The sequence below is a fragment of the Meriones unguiculatus genome, chromosome 18 (genome assembly GCF_030254825.1).
Source record: "Meriones unguiculatus strain TT.TT164.6M chromosome 18, Bangor_MerUng_6.1, whole genome shotgun sequence".
In the NCBI taxonomy this organism is placed as follows: Eukaryota; Metazoa; Chordata; class Mammalia; order Rodentia; family Muridae; genus Meriones; species Meriones unguiculatus.
In genome coordinates, this window is record NC_083365.1 from 15,470,969 (window position 1) to 15,497,805 (window position 26,837).

At 46.5% G+C, this 26,837-nt stretch overlaps 1 protein-coding gene across 2 annotated transcripts in view; it reads right to left on the bottom strand.

The window, feature by feature from the left end:
• Positions 1–25,891, bottom strand: part of Slc27a2 (solute carrier family 27 member 2) — a 35,947-nt gene extending 10,056 nt beyond the window's left edge. Inside the window, exons 1-5 of one of the 2 annotated variants that reach the window (XM_021642842.2) lie at positions 25,260–25,891; positions 15,938–16,147; positions 12,559–12,717; positions 10,488–10,612; positions 2,370–2,564 (exon numbers count right to left, since the gene is read on the bottom strand). In XM_021642842.2, the coding sequence (XP_021498517.1) occupies positions 2,370–2,564; positions 10,488–10,612; positions 12,559–12,717; positions 15,938–16,147; positions 25,260–25,737 (1,167 nt within the window). In that variant the 5' untranslated portion in view covers positions 25,738–25,891. The remainder of the gene's footprint in view (positions 1–2,369; positions 2,565–10,487; positions 10,613–12,558; positions 12,718–15,937; positions 16,148–25,259) is intronic. The other variant, XM_060371627.1, reaches the window with a different exon arrangement.
• Between the last annotated feature and the right edge of the window lie 946 nt (positions 25,892–26,837).

Consider the following 26,837-nt stretch of genomic DNA (forward strand, 5'->3'; position numbering starts at 1 on the left):
CTGTACAGAGGCCCCACCGCCAGGCTTACCTCTGGCCTTACTGGCCCATTTTTATTGACATTCAATTTTCTCTTGTATAACTATACTGTATTTATTCTGTTTAATGGGTATTTTAAATGAGTACTTGGGTTATTTCTAGTTTTGGTCTATTATAAATAAAATGGTTAGGAACATTCTCTTTTAGCGGACAGATCACAAACGAATTTAGTCTTATCTAATTGTGTGTTACTATGTTACCATCAGATGGCTGGCACCCTCATCTCCAGGGACACATATATCTAAGAATCAAAGGGAAAATTACTTCAGGCCACAACTATGAAGTTATTAAAATGCTATCACAGTTAGGGGATATCTGTTAGGTACACATTTAGGTACATATCTGTAATTGGTGTGTGTGTGTGTGTTGTGTGTGTATGCGTGTGTAGGGGTGCTGAAGTATGGCAAAACTAGTAAGAGCTTATCCTAAAATAAAAGTTTTAAAAACAGCTGAGTTGCCGAGCATGGTGGCACACACCTTTAATCCCAGCACTTGGGGAAGTAGGGACAGGTGGATCGCTGTGAATTCGAGGCCAGCCTGGTCTACAAAGCAAATACAGGACATCCAAGGCTACACAGAGAAAACCTGTCTTGAAAAAAAAAACTTAAAAAAAAAAAAGGCGGGGGGGGGGGGGCTGGGTTGTGGCTTGGTGGTAAATGCCTGTCTAGCATGTGCAAGGCCTCGGGTTCAATCCCTGTACTACCAAACTAAAACCAAAGTTAAAGCACAAACCCAACTCCACCTTAACACAATGTACACTGATTTAGTTTATAAGAGCATCAAAAACCTTGTCATTGTAATTAATGTTTCTTTCCGCATTAATTGCTGAGACACCCTGATACTTTTTAAAGCTTAAAGATGTGACAACCGATGGATGAGAAAGCAAGGGCTAGTGGTGTGCAAGAAGATTAATAGAAAACAAATTTCTATAAAAGTCCCCTCTCTGAGGTCAACCCTGGCAACCTGCCAGCTTGCTGTGGTCAGCCCTGGCTGGCTGGTCCCATCGGCCTGACACTAACATCCCAGCCTATCACAGTGTAGCTCAGTGGGACAGTAACGATGCTACAGCGGTCTGCCCTGCTGCGGGCGGTGACACGTGCCTACTCAACCCTCGAGAGGCAGCACTTACTGTCAATGACTGAATTCAAAATTTCCCTTTATTGACATTTAAATATTTGTATATAGCTAGAGGCTACAGTAGTGGATAGCATAGGTCCAGAGGTCAGGGAGTGAGAGCTGGAAAGTGTGGGTTTGGTGCCATCGTTGGAGAGGGTCTTTGGACTTGGGAATGCCTTGTGCCCCAAACAGAGTATAAGAAATGGAAGGCTGAAAGCCTAAGATTATTACAGGGATTTTGCATAAATAACTCAGGGGATAGGCGATGGGCTCGATCTTTTGCTTTTATCTGTTTTCAGATGTTGGAACTGAGGCTTAAGGAATGTAAGTAACTTCTCAGGGGACCCAGCGAGCATGCGGTACCGCTTGGATCTGCCTTTCAGAGCCACAGTGCTTAGCATATGAACTACTGTTCTCATTACTTCATTGGTCAGTCCCTGGGGACAAAGTCGCCTCAGAGCTGTGCTGTGGCTATTTCCCAGTCAGACACGATGAGGACAAGGACCGCAAAGGCCAGTGGAGGGTCAATATACATGGGTTAAACTTGGAATGACTGACCGACTGACCACCAAGGAAAACAGACTCTTGAGGGTCCCCAGGCTATAAAATAACTGAGAGAGAGAGAGAGAGAGAGAGAGAGAGAGAGAGAGAGAGAGAGACAGAGACAGAGACAGAGACACAGAGAGACAGAGACAGAGACAGAGAGAGAAGAGAAATAAGACACATCTTTCTGGTGGACCTATAAGGAGTATACATGTGCCAACCAGAACATGTCAGTTCTCTTGAAGGTCTGGGCTGACGGTCTTAACCCTGCACAGATTTTATCTCAGAACCATCAAATCCAAGGGCGGTAGGTTGGGAACCTGTAACTGTATACATAGACAATTCCCCATGTTATTTTTCACACACACCTCAATTAAAGGGAAATACTGCATTTCACAGTGTATAATAAACGTATGAAAAGGGTAACTTTCAAGTTTTTCACCCCTGTACATGTATGAATAAAGGGAGGAGGAAGTCATACAGCTTTTAAATGCTGAAAGCAATGAGTTGCTGCTGAGTATGAGGTGAACTCATCATTATGGAGAATGGGCAAGTTTCTCTTGGTGACACTGAGGACATGGTTTTGGTGCTACGTCATGACACAGCTTTGAGGGAATCTATTCTGAAAGCCAGCTACCCATACACTCATTTTTTTTTTTTCAGTGTACTTAACTCTTTGTAGGTAGTTTGCTCTTCCGACAGCACCAATTTTTCTCGGATAATTCAGAAATCCAATATTGCCTTCCGTGGCAGCGTAGAACTCATAAACATTAATGTCCCCAAATCTCCTGATAAACTCTCTCCACACATCTCCCCGTAGGCCATTTCCCAGCGCTATCTTCACTTTGTGGTCACGGTCATTTGGTTTCTGTGGTAACAGAGAGGGAGTGGACAATGTTAACCTTTTGAGAGCTTGTATTTATGTATTTGTTGTATTCAGATTACGCATTGTGATAGTTGCCCTAATTTTATTTCCTGTTTGTGTCAGTCACAAATCCATCCTAGTGTGCCTTTTCTACTACTCACAGACGTGACCCTGTCTTTTGGCAGCATAAGCATTATAGTCTGGAATGCTGACTTAATAATAAAAACATGTGTATTTCCCCAGTTTGATTCCAGGCAAGACGAAGCAACCAGGAGAACCAGGCAATGCCAACATTTAATTCACACCTAGTGTAAAATGTTAGTAGTTTTCTTATGGGGCTGGTGAGTGTCAGGGCCTTTCTAGATGGGATGTGCTCATGGAAAACTGTCAGAAGTGGACACATTCTGCTACCATAGGACTCTGGGTGTTTCTCTTGCTAAAGCAATAGCTTTTATGTGGCAGTGAAGAAACCGGGGAATGCAATTGGGATGGGGCAGAGTGGAGGGGGGGATTTCCCATGCAGTTAAAGAGCAACAATGTTAGAGAGTGGAGAGAAGTCTGGACCACATTTACCAGGGACACCTGGAGTCACAAAACCTGTTGCAGTTGAACTAATGTGATGAACTGCCTCAAAAGGATAGGAAGGGAATGAGGGGTAAGCTGGCTTCTAGCTGCTCAGGTCGCCCGAGAGGAAGAGACTTTGCTGTAAATGAAATTCAGAAAGAAAAAGCTGTTAAAAGCAGACCTAGTGACAGTCAGAGCTGTCGAGGGGACCACGCTGCTTCCTTCATTTACCTGCCCCCGTCAGACACCTACAGAGACGGCCCAACCAATGACAGTTTTACGGCAAATTATCTTCACTAGGAGATGATAGCTTGGTGGAAAAGGCAGGTAACATTTGTTAAATGTGCCTTTATTTGAACAGAAACCAGCCTGGGTCAGCACAGATGTGCCAGATAACAAGCACTCCCCTCTCTCATCAAACGGTAATTTATCTGCTTAAGTCAGCATGGCCAAGGTGGCGGTGGGGACGCTGCTGCTGCCCTCCCTCCCCCCGCCCCTTCCTACCATCCTGGCTTCTTTACTTTTCATCGATACAGGGTCTCGCTCTGCAGTCCAGGCTGGCCTTCAACCTGTAGCGGTCCACCTGCCTCAGCCTCCTACTCTTTCATTACCTCCTAGAGAAGGGGCTTTGGAATATAGCAGAGAGAGGAGAGAGAAGAGAGGAGAGAGGACAGAAAGAGAAAGAGGGAGAGAGAGACTAGCTGCTGGCCTCCTCGAAGAAGGAAGGACTGTGGTAGCTAGAAGGCTGATCAAAATAAACTTTGACTTGGTTCCATGGAGAAGGAGCTAGCAGAAGCTCAGGAAATAGCAAGTATAGACTTGCTTTTTAAGTACCTTGATTGGTCATAAGACTTAGGTGGTGAAGCTCATTGTGGCTTTCTAGCTAGAGAGGTGGACAGAGATTGTCACTGAAGAAAATGGGTCTCTTGAGCTGTCTTTCTGAGGAGAATGTGTAGAGAGTGGACAGAGTCCTCTACTCCAAGTGGTTTGAGAGGCTTTGCACTCGTGTAAGTCCTGGGTGTTCTGACTGCTTAGAAATACAATCTCATCATCAGCTTTATGGGCCAACAGGTCACTGAGTTCTCTTTCACAGTTACCAGGTACCTGTCAGGAGGCAGATGCTGTGTTTGCCAGGGGCAGTTCTGACTTACGTTGGCTGCTGTTCTGGAATGCTGATTACCAACCATTCCCTAATACTTAATGGGTTCCCCCGCCCCTAAGATGTTATTCTCAGAAAAGACTGTCAGGTTTCAGCCCTCTTTCATGAGGACTCTGAGGCTAAAACATCCCAGCACTTGGAAAGTACTTATTTCCACTCTGCAATAATATGTACACAGACCGTCGCGACAACAACATGGAGAGGAGTGTAATTTCAAGGCTTTACTTGTTCCATGTGCGGTCCACGCTCAGTTCCCTTCCCACACGGGCAGTTCAGGCCTGTGTCTGCTAGCCCTCTCTCTTTCGTTATTACCTGTGTCTTCCTTGGAGACCAGACATGTCTCTGCATCCTCCACAGGGCTTAGGGCTGTGTTTTGCACACAGCATTATCTTTGTTTAAACAAGTGACCTCCACCAGGGAAGGCTCAGCAGCTCACGGTGAGGGCAGCCTCACAAGCACAAAGTTAAGGGTACAGGTGCCTAGGGCAGCGGGCCAGCCTCACAGGTGCAGCACGGCACCTGTGGTGGTGGTGGGGGGCTGGGTTTACAATCATAATACCACGGGCTAGGTTTTCACAGCTCAGCCCAGGGATCCTATTGCATTAGTGGAGGGATTAAGGTTCGAAGGCTAGAAAATGTTCCTGACACAAATGAGATCCGGGAGCCCCTAAGAGGCTCAATGTTTACTTCGCTCTCTGCTCACCAGGAGCTGAGAGTGGCGTATAGCTCACTCTCTTTCTTCCCTTGGGGATCTGGTTTTCCTTTACCACCCAATCACTTCTCTAAGGATTGTGGGTCATTTTCTCTATAATTTCTCTGTTTTGTCTCCTACATCCGAGCTGAGACGAGACCTGCAGACACACCTGGGTCTTAGGTTCCCACTGGGATTTAGTGGACTAATCAAAGGCAAGGGGTCATGGTGTCCTGGGAGGAATGCAGAGAACCAGAAAATCAGAGTAAGTAGAGTATTTTCACGGAGGCCTTCTCTCTGTGCCAGCATTTGGCCTGTATTCTCTTACCTAAGTTTCTGAAATCCGCCATACAAGACAGATCATGGAGTACTTGTCACACATTTCAAAAAGAAGAAACAGAGCCCTGGAAGGCTTACAGCGAGGAGCCCAGGGTCGCAACGACAGCAAAAGAGCTGCTCCAAGCATCAAGTACACATCATTTGGCTGCAAACAGCGCTCTTTTCAGAGGCAGGGGATAAGAAGTTCAAGGTCATCCTCAGGCTGCTTACAGAGTTTGAGGCTAGAGGCCAGCCTGGGATACATGAGGCCTCGTCTAAGGAAAAGAAAAGAAAAGGAAAAAAAGAAAGGAGAAAATAAGAACGAAATGAGAGAAAGAGAGAAAAAGAGTATACAGCACAAACACCACTTAGTTCTGAAGGGGCTTTTGAATGAAGAATACCGTATTCATTCTGTTTCTCTGTCCCAACCTTTCGCCCTGAGCTTACAGCTCTGAGACAGATACTTCTAATTACTAGATTTTTTTTTAAATCTCCATCTTTCTAACTTAAATGTTTACATTTTGATCTCCTGATTCATCAAACTTTACTACCAAGTAGGTGGGATTATCGGACTGTACAACAAGGCCCAATTTGAAAATATTCTTATTGTAAAACAGATTAATAATACACCAGCTGGCTATAGAAGTCTAGATGAGCAACAGCTTTGGCTTAGAATTCTGAAGGTGTCACCCTGTTGTCTTCTTGTTTTCGGGGCTGCTGACAGAATTCAAACGTTTTCACAGAATGAATCCCTCCCACTTAAAATTTATCATGTTGGATGTAGAGATGGCTCAGAAGTTAAGAGCACTGGCTGCTCTTTCAGAGGACCTGGGTTCAATTCCCGGAAACCACATGGTGGCTCACAACCATCTGTAAGGGGATCTGATGCCTTCCTCTGTCTGAGGCCCTTACCCTCTTCTGTCATGCAGACATGCATGCAAACAGAGTACTCATATACATAAAACGAGAGTGTCCATATACATAAAATAAATAAATGAGTCTTTAAAACTATTTATTTGATACGTATGTATGTTCACCATGTGCCTTCCTGGTGGCACAGGAGGACAGAGAAGGGCGTGAGAACCCCTGGAACTGGATGGACTTATGGATAGTTGTGAGCCATGTGGACGCTAGGAATCAAACTCTGGCCCAAATGGTCTTAACTGCTGAGTCATTGGGTCCAGCCCTCTCTTAGTTCTTTAGATAATGAAGCTTGTGTGCTTTCCCTCTTGGTGTCCTCGTTTTTATATAACTTCCAAGAGGTGAAAGGTCTTACTATCTTCAAACATTCCTGAGTCCATGTTCTTAACAGCTTCTGTGAGGTACACGAGGGAGGCTCCACCTGCCTGCTTTACCTAAGAGGTCCTTCTCCCAGTAAACCCTCCCTACTCCCGCCCCAAACACACCATTCTGTCTCGTTTCTACCAGAATTTGGGTGATCTGGAAACAAAACCTAAGGCTGGAAGAGAGCCGAGAGGCCCCACAGGTTAAGAGCAGCGGGACATCGACAGAGACCTAAGCTGATCTCTCCAGATTCACCAGCGCCCAGTTCATCTCACCTCCCTTCCGAGTATCTTGACTTGTACTTGTGGCTCCCAGGATGCTTATGGATTCCATTCCCCCTTCTCTCTCTGCTCTCCTTGGTCACACCCCAGAAGACACACAGGTTCTCACTGAGGACCCATTGCTGCTTAGTTCCTCACCGGGGGACTTAAACACTCAGCTTCAGTAACATCTCGCACTAATAGGTCCCTGTTTCCTAAAGAAGGGTGAATGGAGAGATGCTCTGCCTTTAAAAGCACTGGCTGCTCTGGCAGAGGACCCAGGTTTGGTTCCCAGCATCCTCACGGTGGCTCACAAGCATCTGTAAGTCCAGCTCTAGGAGACCAACTTCCCCTTCTGATCCCTGCTGGCGTTAGAAACACATGTGATGCACAGACATAAGTGCAAAACACACATACACATTAAATAAATAAATCTAAATTTTTTAAAAAAAATATTGTTTCCTTAAAGGATATCGTTTTTTTAGAAAACTACACCGGCAACGCAGGAGTGGACCAACTTCACACTGAAGGCGTGACGCCTGGCACTGACGCTTGCATTAGAAATGCATGCTCTGCAGGGCAAGGTATAGAGCTCACAAGGGAAGATGGGCAGGATCGACATAGAAGACTCAGCGATGCAACCACAAACCAGCCCAGTCAGTAGCGTTGCTTTCCCGTGCTTCCTTAGACCCAGACACGCTGTCACTGGTTCACTCAGAGACTGAGTGCGGACCAGCTCCCGTGAGCTTCGCCCTGGCAGGCACGGAACATGGTAACAATGACGGTAACGGCTCTCGTATGTTCCACACTTACTTGTGACAGACAGACTTGCTCTGTGCTTTGTTTTCTTCTTTCTGTTTGTCTTTTTTTTTTTTTTTTTTTGAGACAGGGTTTCTCTGTGTAGCCCTGGCTGTCCTGAACTCACTTTGTAGACCAGGTTGGCCTTGAACTCACAATGATCTGCCTGCCTCTGCCTCCTGAGTGCTGGAACTAAAATCGTGCGCCACCGCTCCATGCTGGCTATGTGCTTTATGCTCCAAAATCCCATTTTGAAGTCAGACTCTAAGTAAGGAAAAGTCGTATTATGTCAGTGTTGGCTGCTGGGAGGCTGACATTGGAGAGGTTGTCTACGCGGCTCAGATGGCAGAGTCAGGGTGTAGACTTGCCGACTCCCGGGTCCTTATTCTCATGTAGTATTTTCCTGCGAGTCAAATCCGAGCCAGCAGTCTGAAGGTCTGTCTCTGGGGTCCCACTCTTCCGAGGTCACTGCTATGCCAGGAGAGCTACTTCCACAGCCACAGCAGCCTCTGCTTTTCAGTGCTGGCCCCGGAGTCTCTGGATGAGCCATGCTATGCTGAGGGCAGTCACTTCGTCTGCCTGGTCAAGTACCCTTGCTGCTCAGTCCCTGTGCTTTTGGTGGTATCGGCTCCTCTGAGGACAGCCTATTCTTCTCAGTGGTTCTGAGGGTAACACAGTTCCTAATTAAATTGATCCAGAGCTTGTACGGAGTCTGAGTTTTCACCCAACCTTTTTTTTGAGAAGTTCTTACAGTTCTATCTCTTATTCTAATTGTTATTATTATTATTGTATATGTGGTGTATTCACACATAGGCACAGGTGCCAGTGAAACCTTCCTTAAACCTCTCCCTGAGTGCACAGAATCCGGGTCACCTAAAGCGACCCATACTTCGTAACATCCCTCCATTGAAGGCTTGTTGAGAGAGCCGGTTCACTCCTTAGAATTCTTACAAGCAGTCTGTGGACAGGTAGCACGCAGGGCCACCCATAGCAGCCGGACCGAGTTTGAGGTGAGGGTCCATACATAGATGACGCATCACAGCACACGGTATTTTGAAAGTGTAAAATCCATCGTTGTTTTCCAGCATTTGAGATGACATTAAGGACAACAAGGCAAGACCCAAGTGTGTGTGTGTGTGCACACCCAAAGAGCACAAACATGATGCATGAGCACCCCCCCACCCCGAAGGAGGCTCCTTTCAAGGCCAACAGAACACACATCCCCAGGAGACTTCTAATTGATGGGGGGGGGCGGGGAGGGAAGTTTTACTTTACAGCAGAGAAGAAATGCCGAGTAGACAGACACAAGCACATTTCCGGTTATAATAGGTGGACATTATCTGGGGGACCAGGTGAATACTACTTAGAAAATGCTGTGGGAAAAGGTCCTGCTTTAGCCCATAGATAATTAGGAACTTAGGTGTTGAATTTCCAAAAAAAAAAAAAAAAAAAAAAATTTTTTTTTTTTAACAAATATGTTAAGCCTGAACATTTTGGAAGTAAAAATTATTACTTCCCTAACTCAAGTAAACATTTTTTTTTTCAGAGCAAGAACTTAGATTAGAGGTTCAGTGAACAGAATTTGTTGGCACCTGAGTTGCTGCTTTCTAATCTCCATACTTGGGGACCAGAGAACAAAGCATGGAGTTTCACTAGCGGGAAAGGCAGACAGACAATTTCAGGTATGAAGGTGTGGTAAGTGCTGTGAGACATAGCAGCAGGACGGAGCATCAGGAGGGGCAGGCTTGATAATTGGTAGGAGGGGCTCCCAGGGAGCGGGCATCTGGGCAGAGGCTGACTGAAGTGAGGAGGGGAAGCTAGGCCGGGGAGCCGGGGGTGGTGGCTCTTTTCCGTCTTTCCTTGCCATGCAGCTCTGGGTACATACATTGAATGTAACACATACTTACCCGTAGCGATCAATCAACTCAGGGGTCCTCTGGGTTTGCCTTTTGTTGACTACATAGTTTTAAGGAGTTAAAATCTGGTACATGTCCTGTACTGTCCAGTCAAGTGGTTCTCAAAAGGGATCACATTTGCCTGCTAAGGGACATTTGGCAATATCTACAGACATTGTAATTATCATGGGCTAGCAAACTCGGAGGCTACTACTGATACCTTGGGAATGAAGGTCAGAGATACCTCTAAACATCCGGCCTGGGACAGAATAGTAAGTCCACACAGCCAACTTACCCAAACAACAGCCGTGACACGGTTAGCCAAGGCAGCTGCCACAGGCTGAGCAGGGCGAGCTCTTGTGAGCAGTGCTGGCAAAGTCCAAGCTCCAAGCAGGGCAGACCTAAGACCCTTGGAGTCACCTTGAACAGATTGGATTTGCTTGTTTCCAAGCTGGAGGTGGACCTGTGCATTAGGCAGCACCAAGTGAAAGTTTGCTAGATGGCTCGGGCGGGAGGGAGGTTAAGGGATGTTGAGGAGACAGGAAACAATTGATAAGGTCCACAGTCCAGAGAAGACAGGAGGCAAGAAACACACACGCAACACGAGCGGCAGAAACACAGACAGGAGGAAGGATGGATGGCTGGAATGACTCAAATGGCTTAGCCTACGACCTAAGGCTCTGCACAGGCAGAGGAGGATCCGGGAAGGGGGAGGCGTGAAGACATGTAACACGACAAAGAACAAAAATAAATTTATAAAGAAATAACTAAAATTAACGGTTGTTCTCTCCATCAAGGTCCTTCTACATGGTAAATGTGTCGTCAGGCTTGTTATAACAGCAACTGTCACCTAAACGGAGAACTGAGAGGGCTGAATCAGCAGAAGCCTGGCACGGACCCAGGAAGATTGAACATCTTATCGATTTCAAAGAGACATTAGAACACGGGAGGGCGTTACCTGGGGCGTGTTGCAAAGGTACCGGAGCAGCTCTCCAATGTACTGAATGACAGTGGCATTGTATTTCCTGCAGTCATCCCAAAACTGGCTGGCTGAAAATTTGCTTCGCAAAGCCAAAGTAGCCCCTGAAGAAAAGGCACAGAAAACATCTTTCCAATTAGAAATTTAAAAATCAATTAAATCAAACATGTGTTGAGTACCTATTATGTTTAATGCAAAGCATAAAGAAATTTGTTTTCACCCACGCGGGCCTCCAGCCTATGGAAGAGGGGGAGACGGATGGAATATCATTCTCATACAATCTGTGTGCTCAGGGGAGGCTTATGAGATGGAGGACAGCGAGAGGGATACTGGGGAGGGAGAAGGGAGGGAGAGAGGGAACGGAGGAGGAGGAGAAGGGAAAGAGAACTGCTGCCAGAGCCATGACTGTATTACTTTGTGTGGCAAGGCGTGTGATTATGTGATTAAGCCAAGGGTCTGGAGGTGGCAAGATTTTCCCAGACTATCTCCTTACCCAATTGTAAGGGTCTTTAAAAAGGAGGAAAAGTAAAGGGGGTGGGGGAGGGGCTGGAGGAGGGTAGGCACTGAAGGTGAAAGAAGGGACCATGAGCCAAGGAATTCGGGCAGCCTCTAAAAGGGAAGGCTGGACATGGCTCTTCAGCATCCAGAGCGAATGTAGCCCTGCTGGAGACCTCTGACGTCCAGAACAATGAGAAAGCAAATGTGTGCTGCTGGAAGCCATGGAGCTTCTGGTAATTTGTTACAGTAGCAACAGGAAGCCCATACACACTTTGTGTTCCTCTCTTACTTCTTACTCCTAAATGTGGGAAAGACTAGTGTTGAGAAGAGACTTTCGAAAAATATTTCCCTCCTTTTGCCTGTGTTTGTGGTGCTGCGGGTCTTAACTGTCCGTTTCGGAGCCCCCCAAACCACTTTGTTCTTGAGGATCCGGTTGTACGCCCATGCCCACCAGCTTCGCTCTTGAGGAGCAGGGCTGATGCCAGGCAAAGTATGTCAGAGTTGACAAGAGGAGATACAGGAAAGAAACAGAGGCTTGGACATGAGTTTTAATTCAAGCTGCTATAAAAAATTATAACAGCCAGGCTAGCTTACATTAAAAATAATGGTTTCTCCCAGTTTTGGAGGCCATGAGGGTCAAAAGCAAGGCACCAGCAAGTCCAGTGTCTAGAAAGGACACTCTTTTCCATCTGGGGATGACCATCATGTCTCCATGGCCTTTTAAGGGGGAGGGCAGGGCCGGCAACGAGACTCTCTATTCTAACTGCTTATCAGGGCATGGATCCAGTGTGCAAATGCTTCACAAGTGTGGTCTAACGGTTCCAAAGCCCACCCCACAGCACTATCCCGCCAGGGATCAGAATCACAAACGTTCAACGTTATTATATGTGCTATATATTTTATTTATAGCTCACACGTTATTATAAGTGCTATATATTTTATTTCAAATAAATGTATTGATTTTATCTAAAGGCTTATTTAAAACAAAATATCACTTTGGAGAAATGTCAAGTTGTTTATTTCAGTGAGAGATTAAGGAAAAGTTCTCTCAAAAGGGGGAGATGGGCTGTACCTCCATGGGTAAAATCAATGTGAATACCATTGCCATGCCAACTCCTATTTGGACTGTGATGTTTGAGAAGGAAAGAGTGGCTGGTGTCAGATCAGCTAGTCTGACAATGCCAGGAAGCTGTGGAAATAAGGATTAATGAATAGTGACTATGGGGAGAGAAGCCTGAATCAGATGCTGATGAAGAAAGACATGCAGGTTTCTTAAGTCGGAGAATTATTTACAGAACCTAAGAATCCCGGGTAAAGGCATAAACTACTTTACAGAAATTTCTTCCTAGATATATTGAACAGTTAAAGCAAGGAGAAATAGAAATCATTCTAGATGCTTGCTCATGATGTGAGAACCACAAACCTTGCAGTCAGTGCAGGAGCAGGTACTATTTCTGATAGACAGGAAAGTAGCCAGATTTGTTTTTCCCTTCGAGCAGGTGTGACGTGAGCGTGAGTCAACTCCTGAGGCCTGGAGAGAAGTTGAACTTACCAGTCACGATGCATCCGTGCAGGCCAACCATGAGCGCTGCACTGTGGTACAGGGGCATGGTGGTGTAGACGACATCGTGGGCCTTAACCCCGCTTGCCACCATGAGGCCAGTTCCGTACCACAGGCGATGGTGATTGATGGTGGCAGCTTTTGGAAGACCTTTGCAAAGACACAAGAGAAGGCATCAGCCGGCCAGGTTGGCCATTTGCGGCACGGAGGGAGATCTGGTGTGTAAAATTCCCTCCCACTGTGCTGGCAGAATCGCATGAGGGTGAGGTGGGGGGATGAGTCACAGGCGTGTACCTTTCTGAGTTCCTGAAAGGTTTTGTGGGGTCGTGTGGTCATTGCTGTGCTCACCTGTCTCCCTGGTGTGCTGAAAGCGACTGTGCACATATGTGAAGGCCGGATGATGGATGGCCACACTCTAAGGATGTGAGGAGGAGGCTGTATTTGGTTCTCAAGGCTTAGTCTGCCGGGTCTCGACACAGGCAGATGACATAGCAGTGGTCTGTGGAGACTGGATTCCTACTTTGTAAGGCATTTTCAAAAATTCCAGTTGAAGAGATAAATCAGATTACAGTGCCCAACTCACAGATGGAAAGGCTGTTTCAGAGACACAACGGTGCAGACAGCTATGCTGTTTCCTTTGTAATGGTAAGTATTTGCCAATTCCATTCGAAAGGCAAACATAGTGCACTTTTTGAGGAAGAACTGTCCATACTTACAGATTTCCCTCACGTACCTAGCCACTCATTGCCCAGCTGCCTCCTATCTGTTATATGAGAATGCTATGATTTGTTTATATCATTTTGCTATTTCATCATGGGTTGCCTTGTTCACATGGCAGGTCACACTATGAAATGATGGCACAGGACAAAAGCCGTGTCTTTGCAATCTGAGTACATAAACAGCACATTGTCAGTTATGGGGGGAAGATCCCCACTCACCCCGAGGCCTGTAAAACATGAGAATGCTTCCTCATAGCCTTGCCAACAAAAGCCCAAACACTGGGCCTTTTGCCAATCTGAGATGTGTAAATGATTTCTACTGTTGCTTTAGTGTGTTAAACTAAGCACACTTACATATTCTTAATAATAATTTGCACACTTAAAAAGACTTTCTTGTAAAAGTCTGCTTTCCTTGCTTCTCATGGAAGACTGGCTTAATGGTAGGGATGGAGTCACTGCTTAGGGGCTGAGCTATAGCTTAGGACCCGAGTAGGTGGTTCTCCTTCACGATGAGGAAGGCAGGTTCCTGAGGGCTCAGCACTTAGCCGGGCATTGCCCACGCAACAGTTTGTTTTGTGGGCAGCAAGCCACCTATCACAGTAAACACATCTCCAAGCTCACGTCATCTGTCAGTGCTGCAGGGCTCTGAGCTACTGGTAACCTGCAACAAATCAACTGTATCCGCCAGAGAAAAGAATCGTTTGGATGGTGAGAGTTCTGACTTACATTTTCTTAAAGAATTCATCTCCTGGGAGGGTGGGACTGGGAGGGGGAGAGGGAGGGGGCTACAGCTGGGATACAAAGTGAATAAACTGTAATTAATATAAAAATAAAATTTAATTAAAAAAAGAACTCGTCTTCTGTGCTATGAGTACTTTTAGAACTTTCTTAATATTTTATACTAATCAATCAAGAAGAATATTTCGTAACAATCGCATAATTTTGTGCTACTGATTTCCTGTGAGGAGTAGGGAAAACATTTTTTTTTTCCTCCAACTGCTTTAATGGATCCATTTAATTACTTCATACAAGAGTAACATATAGAGATAAAGAAAACAGTAAAATAGACATCGGCCACACTGTTTTCCTGCTACGTATCAATGCTGAATTTTGGAGTTAATTTTTGGAGTGTTAGAAAACACTCCTGAACGTGAGTTTCCCATTTCCTTGCCAAAACACCATGAAGGAGTTCTCCACTTCCCAGTGTTAGGGTGGGATTTCCCTATCACTGAGCAAAAGCTCATTTCCTCTCAGTTATAATCAGAGCTTACAACTTCATCCAAGCATTCTCTTATTCTTATGAAATGAAGGTAGAAGTCCTACGTATTTTTTTAAACAATTTTTTATAAGATTTATTTATTTGTTATGTATACAGTGTTCTGCCTGCATGTACACCTGCACGCCAGAAGAGGGCGCCAGATCTCATGATAGATGGTTGTGAGCCGCCGTGTGGTTGCTGGGAATTGAATTCGGGAACTTTGGAAGAGCTGTCTCTCCAGCCCAAAGTCCCATGTATTAAAGTAGTGTCTGTGTGCAGTGAATGCAGTTGGTTACTTCTGACATAACCAACTGTTGTTGGCACAGTGGTTTTGAAAATTAATAAATAAAAAATTACACATATCATGCTATTGGCACAGGCTTTTCTATGCCATTCCAAGCTTCTTATTCTTATCTATTTGAAGAAAATATTAAAAAAAAAAAGGCAGTGTGAAGGGATACCCATGTTCATGTTAATCTGAGGCTTATCAACTACAATCTATCTGACGTGTGCTGAGGGCCTTTTGGGAAGAAGGACAGAGATCCTGTGGGCTGGTGCTGAGAGATCAGGCTCGGCAGACCCTTCAGTCTTAACCTTTGACTAGCTAGCAGGGAGAATGCAATCATGACTGTAATTTAATCTCCTCAGAGTAGTAACGGTGGTCACTATCAACATGTGGGCCTGGCTTGCTGTCTTCTCCACATGCCCCATAGGCTTCAGCCTAGCACGTTTTGATAACGCCCTCCCTGGCTTTCTGTAGGCAGACGCTGAACTGCACCAGTTAGGAAGGGAGCGCTACCGCCTTAGTTGTATGAGCTTGGAGTTGGCCCACAAGCTGGGTCTCGACGCTTTACTTCTTGTCCTGGGAAGTTCTGAATCTCTCTATAAGCTTCTGAGCCCTGAGACGGGCAGATCCAAGGGCAGGAGGGAGCCCCTGGAAGAACGCTGGTTACAGAGACCCGGGGCATTGCTTGTTTTAAGTCGAGGTACGGCAATGCTCCTTGACAGTTGTTAGCGTCCTGGTGGCCAGGGAAGGATACGTCCTACCCTTACTGACATGCAGGGTTTTAGGACCTGTGCTAGACTCCCTCTGCATCAACAGTGATGAGAAAAATCAGTCCCAATGTTTATGTAGCACCATGTAGTTGTCCTCTGGTGTGTCTGACTATTTCTGTTGTTGTGAGTTAACTGTTTTTTGTCTTAGAGCAATTGAGTGGGTGTGCGTAGATCTGGGGAAAAGCAAATGAGATCACGTGTGAAGAAATAACGTCAGTTTTCGGGGGTAAAACTATCAGTGATCAGTTTTGCTAGGGAAACACAATATTTGAAAGGCCCAGCCAGTGGTCGGCTCCTTCAGGACAGGCCCCTGTGCTGGGAGTCCTTCCGTATTTACCTGTGGTGCCCGAGGTATAAATGTACAGCGCAGGTGTGGTGAAAGTGACTTCCGACCTCCACGACTCCGGGATGGGCTCCGCCGACACCCCGTCCACTTTGTCCAGCAGTGTGTCCACACCCTCTGTGTTAGACGTTCTGCTTACGTACAAGACCGACACACCATCCTTTTTCAGGGTTGGCAGGACTTCCTCAATCGCGTCTTGTAGCTCTTAAGTTAGTGGGAAAAGTCCAAGCCAACTACATTAGCCGACTGAGCATGTGTTGAGTGCCATAAACTTCAGGGTACTTTGCATGAACCTATATTTTTGCTAAAATGTATGGATACAAGTGGTACTTATAGTTATGAAATTCTTTTGAGACAGTGTCTCACTGCATGGTCCAGGCTGTCCTGGAGCTCGGTCTGTAGACCAGTCTGGTCTCAGACTCCCAGAGATCCACCTGCTTCTGGCTCCCCAGGGGTGGGATTAAATGTGTGTGCCGCCACGTCTCCCTAGTTATGCCTTTTATTTTATTTATGTTTAAATTAATTTATTTTTATTAATTTCAATTTATTCATTATTTAATTAATTTATTTTGTATTAATTATAATTTATTCATTTTGTAGCGCAGCTGTAGCCCCCTCCCTCATCCCCTTCCCATCGCACTCTTCCTCTTCTCCTCCTCGCATGCCCCTCCCCCGGTCCATTGATAGGGGAGGTCCTCCTCCCTTTCCATTTGACCCTAGCTAATCAGGTCTCATCAGGACTGTCTGCATTGTCTTCCTCTGTTAGTTATGCATTTTAGTATAGAATTTGATGCGTTTGAAAGCGCACGCACGCACGTGCACACACACACACACACACACACAATCCCAATAGGGTTGGTAGAAGACATTACAGAAATGGGCACTAGGCAGAACCAGACAGTAAGTGCATACCACGAAACAGTACTACAGTGAAACAGACATTTCCAGAACATATCACATACTAAAGGTCATTACTGTTGCAAAGTCTATACCACAGTCTATTTTCCCTAGGGGAAAAAAAATTCTGCCCTTGAGCTACAAAATGAAACCTCTTTAAGCTTACCTGTTGTGAACTGTAATACCTGAAGTAGGCATATTATTATTTTAAAAGATTCGCTTACTGTTATTTCATGTGTATGGGTGTTTTGCTTGCTTGTACGCATATGTACCACAAGCTTGCCTGCTGTCTGTAGAGGCTGGAGTTGGGTGTTGGGTTCCCTGGAACTGCAGTTACAAGCAGTTCCTTCCTGACCAGGCTCCTCCCTGTCGGTCTCTCTGCTTCCAGGACACTTCACTACTGCTCACTGTCCAGTGCCCCTCATTCATTCACACATCTTCGGGGGCCGCACACCCTTATGATGGAACCTGTTCTCCTCATGGGGGGGTCCTCAGGGTCTCATTCCTGCTGGCCTTCCTGATGTCATCTTTGGCTGTCGGCCTTCTGCCGTTTTCTTGGCTGTCGGCCTTCTGCCGTTTTCTGTCCGCATGCGCTCCACGTGAAGCACCCATCAAACGTGCTTGCATTTAATAATCCTTGTCCGGACCATTCCACCTGCTTAAAATGGCCTTTCACCCTTAGTCACCTAAAACTCCCTTCCGGGCAGTCTAGGGCAAAGGTCTTCTGCCACCTTCCCTTCTGCACAGCTGGCTGCTCTCTTCTCTGGTTCCCACACAGGTTGAGCATACTTGTCCCGGGACTGTTTGGTACACAGTGTGAAAGGTTCAATTCCAGTCAGCTGTGAAATCCTGAACACTAAGGATCATAACTTACTGCACAAAGGACCACATCAAGCTGAAACTGTTGAGGAGATTCGCTACTTGGAATACTTTGTGTAGCTAACCTTTAATAAAGTGAAACGAGATGACTTCTGAAAGCAAGAGCTTCCTGCGGGCCCTCGGTCTATGACCCTTCTCTTTGACAGAAGGGGTAGCCATTACCCCTGCCCAATGATTTAGATGGCGACAGCCTTGAGTCTTGCTAGACCAGTCTCCCTTCCCCTCAGTTTAAAGCTATTGATACGAAGGCTGAAATAGAAAATTCTGTGTGTGAATGTTGTCTGTTAGCTATGTAGTTGATGTGACAGCCGACTAGGACACAAAAACTCAAATAATCCTCTACGTCACATCTAAGTTCCCCTGGACTGGGGAGCTGAAGTTTGCCTAGGGTTTTTTTTTGGGAGGCTGGACCTGTGAGGGGACCAGAAGTAGATAGGAGATCGGGAGAAGTTGAACTGAGACAGTCACAGCAGTGGCCCTCCCAGAACTGTCTCACACTAAGGCAGCTGACCCCTGCCTCTCAGCCTTCCTGTCAGCCAGTCAGACAGGCTCACTCACTGAATGTACTCATGCTGAAGGGTGTGGCAAAAACTCTTTTTAGCTAAATCGGGTCCTGGGAAGGGGCTCGGCTGAGAGCTCCTGGCAGCTGAGGAAGGTGTGCCCGAGGCCAGGTGGCGCAGCAGGTGGGCACTCGGCAACAGAAGACTTATGTTTTTCGTTTGTTGGAAATGTTTTGTAAGGCAGCCTTCCATGCATTACATCGATTTCACAACAACCTCGTGATGTAGGGACATACCGGTAAATCCGTTTCTAAGACAAACCGTGACACACAAAGCAAAAAGAAACGCAGGGCTTGCTCAGTTTTTATGGCTTTGTTGCTCTCCTTGTGGAGATGCTGTCCGCTCCAGGTCTTTCTATCTCCCCCTTCTTTCATAAGATTCCCTGCACTCTGCCCAAAGTTTGGCTATGAGTCTCAGCCTCTGCTTTGATACCTTGATCAGTAGAGTCTTTCAGAGGCTCTCTGTGGAGGGCTTCTGTCCTGTTCTCTGTCTTCTCCTGCTTCTGATGTCTATCGTGTTCATCCTTCTGAATGAGGATTGAACATCTTCCCTAGGGTCTTCCTTGTTATTTAGCTTCTTTAGGAGTACAGATTTTAGTATGTTTATCCTATATTATATGTCTAATATCCACTTATAAATGAGCATATACCATGTGTGTCTTTCTGCTTCTGGGATACCTCACTCAGGATGATCTTTTCTAGTTCCCACCATTTGCCTGTGAATTTCATGATTTCCTTGTTTTTAATAGCTGAGTAGTATTCCATTGTGTAAATGTACTACAATTTCTGTATCCATTCCTCTGTTGAGGGACATGTGGGTTGTTTCCAGATTCTGGCTATTACGAGTAGAGCTGAAGTCATTTAAGCGATTCCATGGGCTCTGGGCCATGGAATATAGAAAATAACCTATTAGAAAATAGAAAATAACTTATTCCCACAAAAACAAGGTCACCGACACTGGCTGTGACTAGATTCTCCATGTCTATTTTCTCTACATTAAAGATTTTTCTTTTATTTTTTATTAGTTACATTTTATTAACTCTGTATCCCAGCTGTATCCTGCTCCTTTATTCCCTCCCAATCCCACCCTCCCTCCCTCATCTCCACCGTGCCCCTTTCCAAGTCCACTGATTGGGGAGAACCTCCTCCCCTTTCATCTGACCCCGTTTTATCAGGTATCTTCAGGACTGGCTGCAAAGTCCTCCTCTGTGGCCTAGCAAGACTGCTCCACCCTTGGGGGGTAAGATTCTTCAATAATCAGTTAAAATGATCATTGTTAACATTTATTCCACTGTTGTTCCTTCACAGTAGAACTACGGAGTGAAGCATCTTTTGCTGTGGTCTGGATCAAAATTAGCTCTGGTATGGTGACACATGCTTTTAATCCCAGCACTTGGGAAGCAGGCAGATCTCTGTGAGTTCGAGGCCAGCCTGGTCTAAAAAGTAAGTTCCAAGACAGCCAGGGCTACACAGAGGAGCCTTGTTTTGAAAAACAAACAAACAAACAAACAAACAAACAAACAAACAAATTGCCTCTGGTCCACCTTTTCCCCAGAATGCCCTTCCCAGGGCACTTGCCAGTCCTTCTCAGGTGCACTTTGTAGCTCTCTCAGAAGACTTACAAGTTCTCCCAAGCGCCTCGGCAATTTGTGCATATGGCTTAATTCTGTCCCTGGATTGTAAGATTATTGCACTAGTTCATCTTCTTAACCCCCAAACCCAACCTTGGTAGCAAAAATTCATATGGCAAGCCTTACCTTAGCCCTAACACTAGTTTTATTTAGTTATTTCCCTTTTGTTTTGAACCAAGGTCTCGTTCTGTTGCCCGGTCTCACTTCAAACTCACGGTAAGCCTCTGCCTCGGCCTCCATGTCACGTGTTGGGATTGCAGATGAGAGCCACCTTATCCTGCCCAAAACTACTTTCATGGTAAATTTCTTTGGTTTGAGCAACTTCAGTGATGAAAAATCTTTGAAAGCTACTGGAAGCATTTTCATCAGCCACAAATTTAAAGGAAGTCCAATCATTTTTTTTTTTTAAATCTAACCTAAAAACAACCAACCAGCTAACACCACCACCAACGCCCCCCAAACAACAAATAGGCAGAGAGACAGGAAAAAGGGAATTGTTATCAGTCTATGACCTCTCTGGACCTCAGCTATAGAACTTTTAACAATTTCTAAAACCTTGCACAAAACAATTACTAACAGAAGTAAGTTGAGGTACTATAGGTAATGTAGACCTAGCCAGTGAGCTAAGGATGGGCAGGCAGAAAACCTGGGTTATCCTCCCAGCAAGTGAGGATAACCAGCAAGCTAGTGCAGCTAATTTACCTGGGGGGTCAGGAAGAGCGGGAGGAAGAGAGGGAGAGGGAGGATGAACGAAGGAGATTTCCTGTTCTGTCTGTATTCTGTGATTGGATTGTTGTGTGAACAACAACTAGCCTAGAAAATTGTCTTCTGTCAACTTCAGCAGTGTCAGAGGTTTGTATTCCTTGAAGACAGTTTTTCCATGTGGTTAATTAGATTATACTCTGCCAAGAGGAAGGCTCCTGGAATGTACAACACAGAGAAAAACCACATCATCTGAGAGATTAGCCAGGCAAGTGTTCATGTGCTTTGATTTACTTTACATATAGGGAATTTCGAAGGAGAAATTGGGAACTATTTTATTTATTATCTATCTATCTATCTATCTATCTATCTATCTATCTATCTATCTATCGGAATTGGGTCCGTTGAGCCTTTAGCGTCTCTAACAGTCAAGCTGGCTGGGTTAATTCTCAAAGCCGCCTTTCTTTTACATCCATGTCTTTGCATCACATCCTCTGGGACTGGAGTTTCAGACGGTTGTTAACGACCACATGCAGTACTGGGAATGGAACCGGGTCCTCTGGAAGAGAGGCCAGTGCTCTTAACCACCGATCCATCTCTCCAGCCCATGTACTTATTATTTGAAATGAAGAGTTCAAGAATTTTCATCAGCTTAAAAGTTGAAATTTAAAGTGCAGAATTAAATTCACCTCTCCAGGGCCACAAATAACCAAAGTAAATTCTTTGCAGAAAGAGCACTGCTGGGGGGGGGGGGAGCACATGATACCTGACTTCAAATTATACTACAAAGCCACAGTGACAAAAACAGCATGGTACTGGCAGAAAAACAGACTCGCAGACCAACAGGATGGAACAGAGGACTAAAAATAAACCCATGCAGTTATGGCCACCTAAATTTTAAACAAAGGTATACAAAATATGCTGGAAAAAGGTATTCTGTCCAACAGATGGTGTTGAAAAAAACTGGATATCTATCTATAGAAGAATGAATTTAGAACCATATCTCTAATCTTGCACAAAAACCAATTCAAAGTGGATCAAAAGACCTTCATTTAAAACCTGGAACACTGAAGCTGTTCCAGAGAACTGTTGCATGAGGAATGAACTTTAAGACACAGGCAAGGACTTTTTGAACAGGACTCCAGTGGCACAGAAGCAGTCTCAGGAATAAATAAATGGAACTGTATGAAATGAGAAAGTTTCTGCACAGCGAAGGAGATCAGCAGCAGGGAGAATAGACAGCTTATAGAATAGAGAGAATCCTTGACAGCTACATCTCAGACAAGAGGCGAATTTCTAGACTATGTAAACAACTGCAAAAGTTAGAAACTCCAAAACTCCAAAATCAATGCAGGGACTAACAAAATGACAGGCCTGACCTTCATCCAGAAGTCGACGGCAAAGAGAGATGAAAGGAAGATTTCTAGATGCCTGTTTCCTCACATCATCTCCCAAAGGGGAGAAATTTGTATTCAAGAAATTTCCAAATAATTAACATAGGTCACCCTGTTAATACCTTTCTTTTTCGAAAGCTTATTTACTACTCCTGGGAATGTAAACCAGTAAAGGCATTATGCAACCAATATGGAGTTTTCTCAAAAAATTAAAAAAAAAAAAAAAAAAAAAGGAACGACTAGATCACCCAGATCTACCCCTCCTGGATACACAACTACTCAGAGCGCCTAAACCGCCATTATCACTGCTGCGTCATTCACAGTAGCAAGGGGTGGAGCCGGCCTGGGGGTCCGTCACTGGATTAATAAACAATGAGAACTTGCTCTCACACCACACAAGTTTACTCAGCTGTAAAGAAAACTGAAATCATGAAATCTGCAGGAGAGTGCATTAATCTGGGAACTATGTGAGACAACTCGGACTCAGAAAGATAAAAAACTACATGCTCTCTCTCACATTTGGATTCTAGCTTGTGTGTGTGTGTGTGTGTGTGTGTGTGTGTGTGTGTGTAAGATCACGAGAGGAGGGAAAGGAGAGGAAGGTGAGGAACTAGGACACAGGTGACAAGAAAGGAGGCTGTGGGAGTGGGTGAAGGGGCACAAGAGGTCACAGAGGTATCAGAGAAGAAGCAGAGAGGATCAACAACAATTTTTTTTTTTCTTTCTGAGAAAGAGTCTCATGAGGTAGTTCTAGCTGGCCTGGAACTTGCTATGGAGAGCAGATAAGGCTTGGACTCACAGAGGCCTTTTGAGTGCTGGGATTAAGTGTGTTATCATCATGGCCAGTGTACAAAAACAAATTTTAAACAAAAATGTCAGAATTACACCCAATATTATATGTGCTAATTAAACTAAAGCAAAACTAATTCCCCTTTCGGTACCAAGCTCAGATTGGTGATTGAATAAGCCAGTGCCCTGGGAGTAGGGGAAAATCTGGGTGTGTCTCCAGGTCTTTGTTGCTGGCTATCCACATAGACCTGGGCAAGCGATGTCCTCCAGGCCTTGATTTGTTTGCCTATAAAACAAGTGGAATTCTGAGTTGCAAAGACTGGTTCTCAGATGGTTTCAAGTTTCTTTTATAAAGTTTTTGTGGGCATGAGCATATCAAGATGAAAGGCTTATCCAAGTTCTAAGACTCAGTCCAATTGACACTTCTCCTCTTGGGCACATCTACTCTGCACAAGACTTTGGACTCTGGGAACTCTCTTCATAGAAACTGTTCAGGTCAGAGTGTATGGTGTACAAAGGTATCTCTGTTATTTGGAGAAAGAAAATGTTTTTCAAGTTTGTGGCCTTTCTCAAAGGTTAGTTTGCACATTTCCACATGGCACAGCTACAAAACATGCAACTTTGGACTCTGTCCTTTGCTGTCTCAGGAACTATTTGAGGTCAGCGTGTAACTCTTGTGTCACGTAGAAAGAAATCTCAGGGATTCAAACAAAACAAAACTCAACCTGAAACATTTTGGTTTAAAACCATGTCTCATCTTAATGTCAGTGAGGGCTTTTGGTTCCCTGGCCAGCTAGGGTCAAGTCTGATTTGAACTTAGGAACTTCAGTATTATGATCCATGTAGATTTGGTGTCATGTATCAGGCCGTATCAGGTGAATCTGAAAGCTGAAGGGCTCCAGTGTGGCCACAGCGTTCAGTGTGCTGTGTAAAATTACCTTCATGCTAAGGCAACATGAAACACAAGTAAACTCCTTGGACCTGCATCCACGATACATGCGCAAATATTCCAAAAGAACCTGAGATCCGGATACTTCTGGTTCTGAGCATTTCAGGGCTATAGCTAGCGTAGCTGAGTTTCTGACTTTATTACAAGACCAGGTCAGTCTCTTTGTCAGTCAAACTGTAAGCCCTCTGGTGTCCCCCAAGTGGAGCAAGGGAGTCTAGGCAGGATGTGCTGCAGGGCTTCCCGGGGTGGAACTCAGGTCAAGAAACCTGGCAACAGAACAGGCTTGTGGGAGCTTTCCAGCCCGAAAGCATGAAGTTAGTTTACAGAGATCACTGGGAAGTGTCTTCAAAGGGCCAGGCCCTTAGCATCATTTGCTGCCTTTACAATCACCTCTTTGCTTTCCAACTTTCGTTTGAAGCCTCTGCTTCTCGTATTATGGATATGTGTGACAGGCTTATAAACTTCCTGGTTTCTTAGAAGTAAATGGGCATTTTGACCCTTGGGAGCACCAGGCAAACTGCTTAGCCCGTCTCGGTTTCCCGGGCTCTGAATGGAAGGGTACAGCAGACAGATTCTTGACTCTTTGAAGCTCTGAAACGAATGTCTGTGCAAGAAAGAACGTGGGCTTTGAATGTGGATCTAGGCCAGAGATTTTGCCTCAGTTTCCTCAATCATACAACGGAGGCATGCTCTTCAATTTAGCAGAGTGTTAAAACCATCGACATGTGTGCTTGGCACACATGGGCATCCCAAGGACTTGGGACTTCTAGACCCCCTCCTCTTCTGTACTGCCACTAATGCCTTCCTAGCCTACCGGTGGCTAGGCTTCTCCTTACTGGTGGTGAGAAGCAACCGCTGCGCCAGAACAGAGACACGAGGGTGGAGTTCAGAGACTTAACTGTTGGGAGCTGAGGAAATGAAAGGATGGAGACGGGACTGCAAGCCTGCCAAGGGCTAGAGGAGGGATCTGCTGCAGTTCTCATTCAAGACCCTCTGGATTTCAATGTAAACGTTTTACGGGTTTGGAGGTGGATCCTTTCGGTTAACCCCAAGTCTTCGGAGGCTGTGGTCATGAAGCTTTGGATCTGCACTGTTCTGGTTTATAAGTCCCATGCTAACCCCTATATGTTGTAAGGATTAAAATCAACACTGTGCCTATACAGTGGTTCCTTGGATAAATATTGGGCTGGTGGGTGGGAACTACCTCAGGCGGAACATGGATACATATTTCGTCTCTAAACAACACAGGGTAAGAGCGAGTGGCTTAGTACTCAACATCAGTGTCAGCTCTAAGTAACCTGGACCCACACTGAAGACTGGGGTGCTTAGCACAGTGCCTGGATAGACTTTACATCTGATGATCCTAAAGAGTATTAGCGAACGTCGTACGCCTCGAAGGGACCTCTTTTTCCGACTTCCCGGCTTCCCACCACACTGTCGGCCCCTCAGCCAAGGCGACGAGTTCCCCCCCCCCACACACACACATCGGGGCCAGGGCGGGCGGTCTGCAGCTCACCTGGGGAGGCCAGCAGCACCTTCGCCCCGCAGCACTGGAAGCAGTGCAGCAGGGACTTGCCACGGATGTTGTAGTTGAGGCACGCCAAGGGACAGCCCAGCTTGAGCAGCCCCAGCCAGAGCCACACGTAGGCCGGTTCGTTGCCCATGAAGAGGGCCACGCAATCCCCCTGTTGCAGGCCCAGCTGGTCGTGCAGCGCCCGCGCCGCTTGGCTGCTGCGCCGGTCCACCTGGGCGTAGGTGAGGGTCTCGTCGCGGAACAGCAGAAAGGGCTTGTGCGGGGTCTGGCGCGCCCGCTCCAGGAAGAGCCGCAGGAGCGTGCGCACCGGCCGCCGCTGCTGGTAGCTGCGCAACTGCCGGGCCAGGTTGGCCACCCGCAGGAAGTACCGCACGTCCTGGAGGAGGTAGGGGCAGCAGCAGGTGAGCAGCAGGGGCAGCAGCAGCAGCCCCGCCAGGCCGGTGTAGAGCACCGGCAGCATGGCGGCGGCGGCGGCGGGGTCCCCGGTCCCCGCCGGGGCCGAGGGAGCGCTCGGGGCGTGCAGCGCGGCGGGCGGCGGAGCGGGAGCTGGAGACCGGACTGGGTCGCCGGACGCGCTGCGACTGCAGGTGGCCGCGGCTCGCGCGACCGCGCGGGCGGGACGGCCGCGGGTCCCGCCCCCTCGTGGGGGGCCTCGTGCGCTCAGCGGGCCGCCCCTTGCCGGCCTAGGTGGCCCGGGAGCCCCGAGCGTCCGTGGGTCAGCGGAGTCAGGTGAGATCCGGCTCTCTGCGAAGGATGCTAGGCGCAGGGAGCCCGCGGTGGAAGGGTGGGAGGCGGCGACTCACACGCGGTGCCCTCGTAACTCCTCAGCCCGCAGCGCCTCGGTGGGACCCAAGACCTCCCGAACGCACCGCGACCCTATTAATAACAGCGGGCACCAGGTGCCGCCGCCCCGGAGTCCCACCTCCTCTCCTTGGTCCCCGAGGCTTTCCGCCGGATCTCTCTTTGTTTCTCACGTTTGCTTCAGGCTGTCTCCTGAGGCGAAGGTGAAGGTTTCGAGTTGAACAAAAGCGCCGGAGATGGTCGCCTCCAGCCGTTTCCAGGCCCTGCCGCTGCCTCACCTGCCAGACGCTGGAGGCATGGCGAGCCCCGGAGCCTCGCCTGATTTGGGAAATGAAGCCGTGGGGTTGTGTTAATTTGCTTTGAGATTTTGTTCTGTTAAGTGATCCTATTTCCCAGCATTCACAGTGTTGTGGACCCAGTTAGACAGTTACAAAGAAAAACATACAGAGCAAACTAAGTAAACACTGACATTTCCAGGAGACATTTCCTCAAGAAGTGTGATTTTTGTATTGACATCCCGAACGTGCTGGCACTGCACAAAGGCTAGCATGCTTGCTACCAATAGGACCAGGTTCTAAGTAAAGATGTGCTTGGGTGTCAGGGTCTCCTGTCCCGTGCTCATCCATCTTGTCCAAGACAGCCACCTATGGTGGTGGGAGGGGAACACCAATCCGCTCACAAAACCTTTGAACCAAAATTGACCCTACCTACAAGATGGGCATAGATGAAGATAGAGACTGATGGAACCAACAGCCCATC